Source organism: Gloeophyllum trabeum (genome assembly GCF_000344685.1).
Source record: "Gloeophyllum trabeum ATCC 11539 unplaced genomic scaffold GLOTRscaffold_00003, whole genome shotgun sequence".
NCBI classification, from domain to species: domain Eukaryota; kingdom Fungi; phylum Basidiomycota; class Agaricomycetes; order Gloeophyllales; family Gloeophyllaceae; genus Gloeophyllum; species Gloeophyllum trabeum.
This window is the reverse complement of record NW_006920412.1, coordinates 909,705-922,904: the sequence shown is the minus strand read 5'-3', so window position 1 is coordinate 922,904 and position 13,200 is coordinate 909,705. Positions and strand designations below refer to the sequence as shown.

Below are 13,200 nucleotides of genomic sequence, written 5' to 3'. Positions count from 1 at the left end.
GGTGTACCGGTCCTTCATCTACCGTTAACTGGGGTCGCCATCGACTGACGTGGCAATTGAGAATGTGCGCGGTGTTTAGGCATGAACAGGTTAGACATCGGGTCCTTCTTGCTGTGGGCTGGGGATTTCAGAGGCCGGACAGTTTCTGCACGGGGCGGCGGCGGCGATTGGGACGGAGGTAGGAGCCTCGGGGGTGCGGTAGACGGCGGTGGGACAGGTTGTTTCGGCGTCGCAGACGAGGACGGAGGTACCGAAGAGCTAGAGGGTCGACGCACAGCCTTGACAGTGACGCGAGGGTTGCTCAATGTAGACGGTGGTGCGGGCAGGAGACTGCTGGTAGTGGTGCTCGGCAGTACACGATAGCTCTTCGCCGCGGGCATAGGAGGTAGCAAGCGAGGCCCGTACATTGTCTTCTGTAATTTGGAGGCTTCGGTCCGAGTCTTCTGGAAGAGCGACCTCGGCTGAGAGGCCATCCCCCCTGAGTGCAGCGTGAGATTAGTGCGAATAGGAGGCGCGGAGGTTTAGCTTACATCGAGCTTTCTTAGCTGGAGGGAGTCTGTCGGTGATCTTGATTTGGCTTTCTTTCTTGCGTTCCTCGGCTTGCTGGCGTTGACTGCGTATGCGGGAGCCGACTTCCTCTAACCGTCTAGCTTGTTCGTCTTCTAAAAACTAGGTAGGGAAGGCACGTCAACAAACCCGTACCATCAGTGGAGCACAGTTACGTACAAAGAACTGGTCTCGCCATGAATCTGGCTCTTCTTCCGCGAATCTATCTGAGCATTGTACAGGATATTTACGGAAACACAGCTGTCTCCAGATTTCTACAGGCCGAGTTCAGCACCTTGAGCGCATGAGCTACGAACTCATAGTGCTTACCAAGTGTTTGGACTTCCAGCTGCTGCATAGCGAGACACTACTTAATTCGGATAAAAAGATACGGAATAGAATGAACGGACCGGGGAGGCTTCTTCGAGTCGGACCAGCGTCTCTGGCGAGCAGCCACTCAAGACGGGCTTCACAATATCATAGCGCAGATCACCCAAACTACTTATGGCTGAAAGCGTCCTGCTCAGTCAAACCGCCTTAGCACTTCTAAGGATGAGTACATACATTCCACGTGGTTGGAAGCGACTGCCGTGAGGCGCAGTAAGCGTCGGCAGTGGCGGGAAAGACAAGGGCCTACCTCGCTGGCAGTATTGAACGAGACTGGGGATGCGCCGCGAGGCTTGTTGGTCGTTGTCGGACAGCATAAGTGAGAGGAAAGGTTGGAGAGCACAAGCAAAGCATGAAAGCAGCGTTTATATAGATTGCCACATCCCAATCATTGGCTTCTTTTCTCACGTTTCTCGATCTTAGTATACTATTTATGGCAATGCTACAGGATCTGGCATCCGCTTCCGAGCTTAGGGCGCGGCTTGCAGGACAATGGAAAACTCTGCTGCCGTTTTATCTGAAGATGTTCCCGTCGACCGTAACTGAAAGGATGCAAGCACGGCCAGTTCGGATGGTTCAAGGTCGTGAAGCGCGGCTGCGCAATTCAGAAGGCTTAAATTTAGCTTCAAGAACAAACATAAACGACACCGATACGCACGGATACGAATGATACGTGTCTTCGATAAAACTAGGGCAGGTCGGCGGGAATTTCATCGCGGTGAGAGTAAAGCAAGGGGAACCCTATCGTGGGACGCCTACAAACACCAGGTACCCCGCGGTCTCTGGTAGGCAGTGAAGTGGTGTCAGAAAGCAATTGCCGCGAACCTATGGATACAATGTTCTGCCCAATAAATTATAACCATAAAATGATCGAAAGCCTGAAAGCCGAGAGGGGCGTTCACTCTTCGTCAGAGTTGGCCTCCTCCATGTCTTCCTTCTCCTGTGCGCGCATGGCGCCCACCAGGTCGTCGGACTGACCCTTCTGTGCAGCCAATCGCTGTCCTGGATGGGATATTACACGAGTGACTCACCCCTCCATTGCTGCTGTCACTCACGAATGAGGGTATGTATCGCCCTTTGTGTCTGCCTCTCCAGTTTCGCCATCTTCTTCTCCATTTCGCGCTTCAAATCCCAGTTCGGACGTTTTGGGGCAATGTTAAACAAGTCCTATAGCCCAGTTAATACACATTCAATAAGAACCAGCTCTGACACAAACTTACCAAGTCTTGTGCTCTCCGCTCTTCATCCTCAGCAATGATCTTCTCTGCTATCCCGTCCACGGCTTTCTCGACGGTTTCCATCTCTATATCTGGAGTATGCTTTCTCAATGTTCGAGTCTCTGGGTCAAAGTTTCGCGTCCGGATGACCACTTCCTCACTGAACCACGTGCGAACATAAGTCAGGACAAACTGCATAATCTTATACAGGCCTTCGGATACGCACCTGTCATCTACGGCTTCTCCAGCCTTGCGCTTTCGCAAGGCTATCAGCCGAGCCTTTCTTGACTCTGATGCTTCTGCGAGAGACATTGTACGCAGGGGCAGCGGCAATGGACTTCGTCACAGCTCGTTCAGCCTTCCGAACACATTGACAACGACTGTGACAAGGATAACAGGCACGTGAAGTGACGCAAGCGTGACTCTGCAGGAAGTGAGTCAGATCTATTTTTGTCCTGCTCAAGGCTTGCATTCGTACTTCCACTCGACTGCTTTGAAATTTCTGGTATTACTACGATGGGGATCCCACCAGAGGTGCAAAATGTTGCAAATCAACGCATTGTTGAAGTGCTGGTGTCAAAACTAAGGCGAAGGTGAGTAATCTCTCCTATACATAGTGCTTAACACACTCACCCTCCATGATCTCACCAGACAAGTAGTAGGATCGCGCCAGACAGCTATCGAGACTGTCCTCGTCCTCCGACAAGTCGTCTCAAAAGCCCGCTTTTCAAATATTGAGCAACTGATCCACATAATTAAAGCGGTGGGCCGGAGGTTAGTTCAGGCGCAGCCAAAAGGTGCCTATTCCCCCACACAAATTCCTTCCGTGTACAATCGATAGACCCGTTAAATGCATCATTCTTTTCCTCTCGTTCTTAATGCAGAACATACCGTCGGAAACACCGTGCGCAAAGTCCTGCATCACGTGCGGGAAGAATACCAGGCCGTCTCACGGGCGGGGCCATCCACCCAAACGGCGAAGAGCTCGTTCTCGATATCCAAATTTGTGTCGCAAGGTCAGCCGAGAAAACAAAATCTTACCGCTCCGAAGTCCGATACAAGGTCAACGAGCTTAAGAGAAAACGACCCCAACGACCCGGACTCCTTCGCAAAGGGGTTAAAGCCAGTCTTGATGGAGGCTATTCAGGATGTTCTGGACGAACTGGAGACAGTCTACGACAATGTCTCTAAGAGCGCAAAAGATCATATACATTCTGAGTGAGTGTCCTCTCTATACTTGACATCTGGGGGACTCACCTAATCTGCGTAGCGAGATTATTTTGACCATAGGACACTCAAAGACTGTAGAGTCGTTCTTGAAGGCGGCTGCCCATTACCGAAATTACATAGTCATCGTCGCGGAGACGGCACCATCGTAAGCTGGTCTTACGGATTACTGGGAGCCTTTTCTTACATCACTCTACAGATTTGGCGGACACGAAATGGCCTGCTCACTATCCTCAGCGGGCATATCCAGCTTCCTAGTACCCGATTCATCCATTTATGCTCTGATGTCCCGAGTCAACAAATGCATCCTCGGAGCGCACGCGATCCTAGCCAACGGCGGCATGTTCGCCATCACTGGGTCGCTCCTCGCTGTTTCGGCCGCGCAGGCACACAGCACGCCTGTGGTCGTATGTGCCGGTCAATTCAAGCTTACCCCACTCTGGAACCTGTACCATGATTACGGTGCTCTCGATTTCGCAGATCCGAGCAGTGTCCTTGGTTTTGAGGAGGGGTCTCTGGTCGACAAGGTGGACGTTATCAATCCATACTTCGACTATGTGGGGCCGGAGTTGATCGATGTCTATATCACAAACGAGTGAGTTGGCTTATTGGTGTCGGCATGTTATGCTCACACTGACTTGCCATCAGTGGCGATCACCCACCATCGTCCGTGTATCGGTAAGTCGTTGAAGTTTAGGCCGCATTCGATCAGCTGACACCTTGGCCAGTCTCATAAAGGAAAGCTATGACGACGACGATCATGAGCTATAGTCACACCAGGGTAGACCGACAGGCCTACGGGCCTCCCTACATACGAGATACAAGGAGAGATACCACGGTCATGCTACTCTGCGAGTTCGCCAATTCGGGCGGTTCTCTGGATATGGATGCTATCGTGGAGGATACAGCGCATTCTGCCGCTGCAGAGAATCGGACAGGTCATTCTGGCAACTCTTGCCATAGTCAGGTATCCGATCTTCTTGAATATGCACAGCAGATGATGGCATGCAGAACAATACTGTACGTTGTAGTAGGATGTAGTGTACTCTTGGGATGCATCATAGATCAGCTCTTGGAACTGAGGATATCAAAAAAGGCTTCTTGAGGCAGATCTACGCTGCCAATTTTCTTCATGCGCCGTTTCGACTCCTTTTGGTTCTCTAGATGCTTTAGTTTACGTTCGTGATGGCCTGTAGCAACCAAGTCAGTGTGATGCGTAGCGATCGAAAGGTGGTACTGACCGCCGTATAGACCGGCTGTAACGTCTGCACGCATTGCAGACAATGTCTCCCTTGCCACAATCTTCTTGCCAATGGCAGCTTGAATCGGCACTTCAAACAACTGGCGAGGAATTACTTTGTCTTTCATGACAATGTCGGTAAGGATCGCCGTAGTAGTAGTCCAGACTTACGAAGTTTCTTCACCCATGCTCGGCCTACCGCTTGCTCCGCGGAGCGGTGCACGATTAGAGCCAGGGCATCGACCGGCTTACCATTGATCAGAAACACCATCTACGCGAGCGCAAGGAGTAGCATTAGGACCTTCCTCAACTATCTTGGGATCATACTGTACCTTGGCTAGATTGCTGGCCTTGTATCCAGCGTCCTCGTAGCTGATGTGGGTTCATAACGGTTCTACAACGAGGAAGGTCCACTCACTCGAAGCTAGCAAAACCTGATGACCTGCTCTTCAACTTATCGAAGAAGTCTGTCACGATTTCACTAAGCGGCATCACAGCCTTCAACAGTATTCTCGACGAGGTTACTCCCGATACGTCGAGATAACGATAATCCATCTCTTCCGCGCGATGGGCAAAGCACAAATCCATCATTTCACCGAGGTATTCTAGCAATTCGAGCGGTGAGTAGACAGTAGCAATAACGGAGTATGCCGGGATTACCTTCGGGCACGATGATGGATGCGTTCACGACTGGTTCCTGGACCTCTACCACTTTATTACTAGTGTCGGTGACATCAGGAAAGTCCGTAGGATTGCTGACAAGTTGTTCTCGATCTCTGTAGATGACTGGTACGTCCTATCAGTAAGGGCGTTCCTACGGCAGAGAATAAATATAGCACACCCTTGTACGGGACCGTAGGAGCGGTTATGATGACGTTGGCATCATACTCATCCTCAAGCCTTTGCCTGAATACGTCCATATGCAGGGTACCAAGGAAGCCCAGTCGACAACCCTGGCCTAGGGCAGTGGAAGACTCTCGCGACACCGTAACGGAGCGGTCGGTCAGCGTTAACTGAATTGTATTTTATCAGTATTTATCAGGTGCCCTTGTATCTTTGAGATCACGAAGCATACCCTCTTTATAGACTCTTCCAATTTGACGAAGTCATTACTGTCAACCGGGAAAATACCTGCGTAAACCTGATGTTTGTAAAATATGAGTTGGTAATATGATAGATGGGGGAGATAAGTCGCTCAACAAACCATGGCTTTCGCGAGTTTGAATCCCGGCATAGGTTCTACTGTCTCTCCGACCCTGTGCATGGTATCCCCGACGTGGGCTAGTAGAGGTCGACAGTTCAGTCAGCACATCTCCTCAGTAGCAGGATAGGATTGGTCCACATGCAAGAGAAAGGAAGGACCAAACATGCTGTAGAAATGTACTAGGCTCACCTTCTGCACTGTCCTTCATGCCACAAACCATCCAGCCCACTTGACCTTCCCTGAGTGAAGCGGTTGGCTTCTCCTCAGGAGACATTATCCCCAAATCCGTTACTTCATATCGTTTAGACGTCGCCATGGACTGTATTCTATCACCTGGAAAGTATGACTGCGGTTAAACAAGGAATCTTGACGCATCTACACCCCACATACCTTTCTGTAATACACCAGATTGTATGGATACCAGCGATATTACTCCTCTATATCTATCATAACTACAAAAATGCCAAGCTCAGCGGCCGAACGCTTTGAGTGAACTTTACACTTACGATGAATCGAACAGGAACGCTTTTAACCGGTTGTCATTCTTTGCAGATGCCGATGCTGGTGGAGGTATGCGTTCAATAATGGCTTGTAGTACATTTTCTATTCCCTTGCCAGTCTTCGCAGATATGTGTAAGATATCTGAAGGGTCGACTCCGAATGTCGATTGCATCTGCGCAGCCATTAGTTCTGGCTGGGCAGCAGGAAGATCGATCTGAGGGAAGAGTATGTGAGTCCGGACAGCATCCTTCGACATGGTTCGCGATGAAATTACTTTGTTAAGAATTGGGACTATAACCAAGCCTTTCTCCTTCGCGACGTGGAAAACACTCAAGGTCTGGGCCTGGACGCCTTGTGTGGCATCCACAAGAAGCAAAGCACCTTGACATGCCGCAAGCGACCTTGCTACTTCCCAAGAGAAGTCAACGTGTCCCTAACGGTACCGCACACGCAACGTTGCGAAGAAGTAGCGATTTCCAGAGATTCAGCATCCTCTTAAGGGACTCGCGACAGATGGACGTACAGGCGTATCGATAAGATTGAGCAAATAACGTTTATTCATGTAGCTATAGAACATGCTAGCAGTCTGGGCCTTCACTTTACGAGCCTATCAGCTACGTTGCATCGCAAGGATTGGGATTCCTCCAGGACGGATAATGATGTACCAGCGAGAGCATGACGTTGGTGACAGGCCTACCTCGTCTGCCCGGGAAAGGGGGAGAGAATGCTAACCTGTTATTCCGCGCTCTCGCTCGACCTTCAGCTTGTCAAGAACTTGTTGATTATCCTTCCGAAGTTTCGGGACCGTTCCGGTAAGCTAGAATCGTACTATTCAACACTCTATGTCTGGGAGTACTATGGATCTGGGGCACCTCAAGGAGCCTGTGAAGTCCCTGATATGAGTGCAATGTCAGGAGGTTTAGCGCAGCACTGACCTGTCTGCTAGCGTTGACTTGCCGTGGTCTAGTTAAATCCCATCCATTGAAGTCATGACTGAGAGAAAGGTATTGTATATCATACCAATGTGTGCTATGATAGAGAAATTGCTAGAGTACCGCTCTATTATGATCGTCCCGTCAACCCATTTTGACCAAGACGTACCGGATGACCTCGCTAGGGTAGTCCTCCATGGCCGGCGCCTGGGCTCTCTGAGCCGCTCTCGAGCTCGGGGAAGTATGGAACCCTCTGTCATGACTGCACGACCAAACTCTGGTGTTGCCTTCGGGGATTACAGCCAGTTGAGCGCGACGACCCCCGAGCAAAACCTTCAAGCAAGCATCTCGCCAGGCAGGATGCATCATTTCAGCCGTCGATCCTACATTCACTAGGACACAGGTCGAAGCATGCAAGAGAGAAGCTTGGAAGTAGCGCGCTGTAAGGACCAGCTGCGAGCCTTGAGCTTGAAGTTGCAAAGCTTGGATCTTCGGTGTAAACTTCAATGGAAGATCACGTGGTTTATCCAAAAGAGGGAAAACGCCTGCCACTTTAGTACACACTGAGAGATCATGGCTCGAGAGAACGAACAGCACCCAAATCTCACATGGAGAAGTCTAATAGCTGCGTAGATACACTCCTGTACAAACATCGTGCTCCCTCATCCGGGAGATAGTCATCCATGGCTCTTCTCAGCATAGTCTCGACAGTTTCAGACGGGAGAGTCTGCACTAGGTCCTTTCCTAGGGTATAGAGGGCTTCCGCAGCTATGGCCATCTTCTCATCCTCGGTGAAAGGAACAAACGGAAGGACTGTTGTCATTCGAGAGACCAGAGATGCCTATCGTTCATTAGAAGGGAAAGGACTTGCATTGAGAAGTGACTGCTTACCCCTAGCCGGTCCGAGACGACGGGTCGGAACTGTCTCATAAGCTCTACGTATTCCTCTCTGGACAACATGGAATACGGATCTGGCCTTTCAGCTTCATAGGCGAATACCAGGTCGTGTCCGATGTTCGCCGTCCCTATCCAAATGACGTTTCGCACATCAATATGGCGACGACCGGCTTCGGGCGAACAACGGCCTGCAGAAACGCATATCAGCACTGTCTAAACAATTATTCGGGTTGTTTACCTATCTCCCACGGCATCAGCAAAGACAGCAGGAATTTCTCGTCTTCCGTCTTGTCTATTTCCTGCGGTGATGTGAGCCTCGTGAAATTTCAAGCGGTCAATTATGCTCAGCTTACGTCAAGGACTACGACGCAACGTTTGCCTTCGTTGTCGATGAGGAACTCGGCAAGCGTGGAACTTGAAGGCTCCTAAGATGACGTATCAAAAAGATCTGCGGCATGAGATAGACGTGACTGGAGCAGCTCACTTCATAGGGATTCATAGAATGGGACAACCATATGTCATGCGTTGATCTCAAAGTGGTCATGTTTACCGTGTGGGTAGGGACTTCGAGTAACGAGCCAACTGTATGACGATTAGCCGTCAATGAGGTATGAAGTGACAGATACGCAGACGTACACTTCCGAGCCAAGAGACTCTTCCCATGACCACTAGGACCTGTACGGATTGCCCATCGGAAACCCCCAATCGTTCGATCGAGTAAACAACTAACCGCAGAGGAGAACTACGAGGGGTGCTACAGAGAACTGCTGGGAGTTCATGCTCAACACGCGGAACAATTGCTCCAGAGCACGATCCTGGCCAATGATATCATATCGAACTTTTGCCAGCGGTCGGAAGAACGAGCGGTGGATAAGGGCAGATGCGCGACGCGTATCGGGATTATCAGCTTTAGAGATGAAATAGCTGGTGGGCAAATACAATATGAGGATCCCTTGGTAGGTAAAGTTCGACAAATCGTGGCTTACCGAGTCGCCGGGTCCATGCCATCCAACGTGGTGCTAGGTGGAGGGCTAAGCAGAGAAACCTGGTCCTGAGTCAAAGCCTCGGGCGGATTCGAGTCCGGATTCCTAAGAGCCGCCGGGTCAGCGCCATGAGCAAGAAGCTCTTTCACAATCCCGATCTTGTTCTTGAGCCGATCATTCGTCAATGTAAACGCCAAAGCCGACTGCGGGCCAACTTGCGCGTTCGGCTCTGCTTCACCACTTTCCAGCACACGCCGCACTTCCTCCACATCGTCACTAGCAATCGCAAACATTAAGGTCGGCTTGGGGGTGGGTGAAGGTGAAAGCAGCATGGATGCAGGCCGGGAGCGTGGCACTGTGCGAGGCAGAGCTGATAGCGGTTTGCGAATGGTATGGTCATAAGGGTCGTAGGCATCGTCATTATCTTCCTCATCGAATGCATCGTCCTGCGTATGCCCCCAGGCAGGCTCAGAAAGCCTGCTTAATGCACGAGCAGGAGAGTTCTCATATAACGAAGCGCGTGAGTTCGGTCGGGTATGCGAGAACTTCAGCCAGGATATAGGGCGATTAATAGGTGCTGATCTAGGCGGTGCGAAGCTATTCCGATTAGTTGTTTGATTACTATGTTGAGGTCCAGATGTTTGGTTATTCCATGCTAGCATATTGCGTATGTCTTCGGGTATCAATGACGAACGTGCGGAGGAGAGCTGAACGCGACAACGTCACCGGACGTGACGCACGAAAGCCGGTGAGACTCACCAGTTGAAGGTCTGATATGGATTGTTCTGATGATACACTTGGAGATTGAGGTCTTGATGCGAGTGTGTGCGATGGATCTGAAACAGGCAAGTAAAAATCATGGACGAAGGGACAAGGGACCGTCACTGACCGTTTGAGCTTTGCAGAGATAAGGGTCTCGAAGATGGCCCAGCCTCAGAGAATTCAAAGGATGTCGGACTAAGAACGCGAGACTATGCGTGTATTAGCGTCCTCCGACACAGCAAAGGAGAATGATGCTCACTAAACGTAGTGGCCTGAGCTTAGAAGAACCTTCGACGAAGCTTTCCCTCGATATAGAAGATGCAGGCGACACCGACCGTTCTCCCGTTCTCGTCGTTGCTAAGGACGGCGAGCTCGGACGAGTATCTACGTTACCGACGGGTACCAGTGAAGTTCTCTTTGCCTGTGTGAAAATGAGCGGATAACCCAAGCAGTGCTACCGCACCTACCGAAGATGACTTCTGACGGAAGCCGAACGGGACCTTCTTTGAAGGGAGCTCAAACGAAGGAGTATTACGGCTATGCCCTTCCGAATGATCGCTACCCGCCTCAGATGCAGCGCCTCGCGCAGGCCTGTCGACCTCAACTCGGTGGACAAAGGCCAGGGAAGATCGTGGGCGGATTGGTGATCCTGAAGCTGGCACGTGATCGACCTTGATAGCTGGTGACAGTAGGGTCGGAGGACTGAACGCACGGACGGAGGTTTGTGGGCTGAACGCACGAGCGGAGGTCGGGGGACTAAAGGCGCGAGCGGAGGCTGTGGGGCTAAAGGCGCGAACGGAAGTCGGGGGACTAAAGGGCTGAGAGGGGGCCGCCGGGACCCACGCTCGTCCTGGATGAATTGGCTGCACTGCAGCAGTGGGCACGTCGGCCGGGGGAAGTGGGAAGGAAGAGAAGAACGACGTGGAGCCGAGGTATGAAGATTCATCGCCAAAGCTCGCCACACTTCCACCTTCGGCGCTGTCGAAGGGGTTTGTGAATTGAGGGGGTGATAGTCTGGGAGATGCAGGCCCTTCTTGTTCGGGCAGGATCTGTGACAACAATGGAGATCCTGCGTCTAGATCCCTTATTACAAGCGGCGCAGACTCTTGCTGGACCGCTTGCTCTGATTCGGGAGCTGTGGAAATCTCAGCGCTGACCTCGTAGTAATGATCGAGTATGCCGAGTCCAGAGACTTCCGGTACCGTGTTGACGTCGGACAATGTTGAGTTAGCTGAAGGATGATGATAGCAATCAAAAGAATCATCCACAGGCGAATCCAAGTCGTACTCAAATGCAGGCGAACTTCGTTCGCACCCTGCATCCCTTGTGGCTGGTCCATCGTCCAATTCGAAGGAATCCAAAGAGTCAATATCGTCATCGCGACGTCTCCCAGCATCATGGTATGTTGGCGTGGTCAAAGCATCCTCCTCATTGCTTGCCCTGGGTCCGTCCTTGGCAAACATGGCCTTACTGGGGGAGAGCAAAATCTCCGCTGAAACACGGCTACCCGATAGCTTCGCAGAAGGCGAACCGAAAGGCGATGAGAGAATACTGAGAGTAGAGGTAGGACGAGGACTTCGCGGGGGAGATAGGACAAAAGGGGTGGGCCCCGTCCAGCTGTCTGCATATCCAGAATCTACCGAGTCCGTCCGCTCGAGATCGCATAATTGAAGGGGGAACGGGGTGGGAGGGGCACCGCCCATGCTCACTGGCGACAACATGTCGAACCCAAGGTCGCTGACGTGGGATTCTGTAGCGGTCAGGGAAGGCTGCTCCTCAGCAACAGCATCGACTGGCGTCAATGGATCCTTCACTGGCGTGGAATGAGAGCTGCCATGACCAGGACGGATGGTATCGTCCTCCTCAGAATGGACAGAATCTTCCTCAATCGGATTGTCATCTTCTTCCTCGGCAAAGATTATTTCTCTACCCGCGCGTATGCTATCCTCCTGTACTGTCCGAATCTCTTCTGTGGCAGATGGATTGTGAGCAGAATGAGAAAAACGCCGTAGGGCATCCTCATCTATAGCAAAGCCGGGCTCTCCATGATTTCTTGCGCCTTCCGCCGGCGGAGAGGCAGCCTCAGCCTTAGGCAGTACAAGGGTTTCCTCGGGATCTTCGCAGGTCGGGTCATCCTCTGGAGGCAGGACATCACCTAAGGCCGCCAGGAGACTTTGCATTCTTGGGGAACGTTCAATTGATGTAGGACGACTCATGCTTCTCCGGGATGCTCGGTCCCCGGTATCCCTTCCCTCCTCTACAGCATAACCTCGGGATTGCTCGGCGGCCTCCGCAAGCTCCTGTTTGGTAATGATAGGAGTCGCTTTGATCTTGACGTCGTGCAGGTAGTTGCAGGCGTCAGCAAACAAACATCGACCCTGGGAGTAGAAGGGACATGGCCGCGCTGCAGTTGAGGTTCAACATCATGTTAGCAACCAGACTAGACAAGCTATGTTTCACTCACTCCGTACTTTCCATGGAGGGTCAGGCACCGGCATGGATTGTGCATCGAAATCGAGCAAGGCCGAGCCAAAAGTCAAGCTTGTACGTCGCAAGTCGCGTCAATAACCAGGACCTGTCAATAACGGCAGTTGGGATGCTCGTCGCAACTCCTAAGCTAATTTACGTAAATATGCCACGTGCCTAGGAGGACGCGCCTGTCAAGTGACCGTTCTTCGCCATCGCAGTCAGGCTCCTAGAACCATCCGTCTCGCGTCCTCGATCCTCTCTGCTAGGGCGTGTGTGAAGATGTTATCTAATATGGCTTATATAATGTAGTTTATTTATAGTTGTATTTCCTGATTAAGCCGAACGGTGAGGATGAGGACGCTATGAGACGGCTGGCCCAACTCGTCGTCCGAGGTTTTACCGGAATTATGTAAGGCGGCTAAGCGACTACGCGCGTCGGTTTATTGACGTTCGTCGACTGCCCGATTTGGATTTCGAGGTGGCTTTCTCGTCGCACCTCAGCCGCCCTTCGAGCATCTCCTCTGCTCGCCGCGCGTCGACGGGGACATGGACATTGTAGCTGTCAATAACAGAATATTGTATATCTGAATTGTTGACTGCATGTACTTCCGGTGAACATGAGTAGGTACGGGAATCCTCCCACTTCAACAAAGAAAGCAGTGAACAGTTATTTACCACAATAGTGCGGCAGCTACTGTCGCTGTATTTTTATCAAAGTTGAAGTAGATTTATATACACAATCTTCAAAGGTCTGGGGTTACTTTGCATCGAGGAGCCTGGTACTTGCACTTTTCAATGTATATAGAATAATCTATTCATCGAAATACATCAAAAA

The 13,200-nt window shown here is 51.2% G+C and overlaps 5 protein-coding genes across 5 annotated transcripts; 1 reads left to right on the top strand and 4 right to left on the bottom strand.

The window, feature by feature from the left end:
• Window positions 1-14: 14 nt before the first annotated feature.
• GLOTRDRAFT_136780 (uncharacterized protein) lies at window positions 15-1,250 on the bottom strand (the record flags this gene model as incomplete). Its single annotated transcript, XM_007865084.1, has 7 exons — window positions 15-478; window positions 531-669; window positions 727-821; window positions 877-898; window positions 957-1,054; window positions 1,111-1,131; window positions 1,184-1,250. The coding sequence occupies 7 exons, from the start codon at window positions 1,248-1,250 to the stop codon at window positions 15-17; spliced, it is 906 nt and encodes a 301-aa protein (XP_007863275.1).
• Window positions 1,251-1,378: 128 nt separating this feature from the next.
• On the bottom strand, window positions 1,379-2,484 carry GLOTRDRAFT_56485 (mRNA splicing factor). The gene is made up of 5 exons (XM_007864816.1): window positions 2,377-2,484; window positions 2,154-2,310; window positions 1,989-2,100; window positions 1,592-1,935; window positions 1,379-1,528 (listed from the first exon to the last, which is right to left on the bottom strand). The coding sequence occupies exons 1-4, from the start codon at window positions 2,460-2,462 to the stop codon at window positions 1,832-1,834; spliced, it is 459 nt and encodes a 152-aa protein (XP_007863007.1). The 5' UTR covers window positions 2,463-2,484; the 3' UTR covers window positions 1,379-1,528; window positions 1,592-1,831.
• Window positions 2,485-2,611: 127 nt separating this feature from the next.
• GLOTRDRAFT_56481 (nagb/rpia/CoA transferase-like protein) lies at window positions 2,612-4,664 on the top strand. The gene is made up of 8 exons (XM_007864815.1): window positions 2,612-2,743; window positions 2,802-2,947; window positions 3,035-3,368; window positions 3,421-3,525; window positions 3,577-3,972; window positions 4,026-4,055; window positions 4,106-4,567; window positions 4,619-4,664. Exons 1-7 carry the CDS (start codon window positions 2,667-2,669, stop codon window positions 4,146-4,148), a joined length of 1,131 nt encoding a protein of 376 aa, XP_007863006.1. The 5' UTR covers window positions 2,612-2,666; the 3' UTR covers window positions 4,149-4,567; window positions 4,619-4,664.
• GLOTRDRAFT_71912 (GTP-binding protein lepa) lies at window positions 4,443-7,717 on the bottom strand (the record flags this gene model as incomplete). Its single annotated transcript, XM_007865083.1, has 19 exons — window positions 7,424-7,717; window positions 7,343-7,368; window positions 7,258-7,285; window positions 7,195-7,204; window positions 7,055-7,139; window positions 6,846-6,919; window positions 6,597-6,755; window positions 6,328-6,536; window positions 6,212-6,273; window positions 6,011-6,154; window positions 5,822-5,898; window positions 5,693-5,758; window positions 5,459-5,630; window positions 5,278-5,403; window positions 5,036-5,222; window positions 4,950-4,989; window positions 4,789-4,888; window positions 4,619-4,738; window positions 4,443-4,567 (listed from the first exon to the last, which is right to left on the bottom strand). The coding sequence occupies exons 1-19, from the start codon at window positions 7,621-7,623 to the stop codon at window positions 4,443-4,445; spliced, it is 2,010 nt and encodes a 669-aa protein (XP_007863274.1). The 5' UTR covers window positions 7,624-7,717.
• Window positions 7,718-7,858: 141 nt separating this feature from the next.
• On the bottom strand, window positions 7,859-9,427 carry GLOTRDRAFT_103958 (P-loop containing nucleoside triphosphate hydrolase protein; the record flags this gene model as incomplete). The annotated part of the gene is made up of 8 exons (XM_007865082.1): window positions 7,859-8,095; window positions 8,146-8,339; window positions 8,390-8,450; window positions 8,505-8,576; window positions 8,636-8,733; window positions 8,788-8,826; window positions 8,882-9,075; window positions 9,138-9,427. 8 exons carry the CDS (start codon window positions 9,425-9,427, stop codon window positions 7,859-7,861), a joined length of 1,185 nt encoding a protein of 394 aa, XP_007863273.1.
• Between the last annotated feature and the right edge of the window lie 3,773 nt (window positions 9,428-13,200).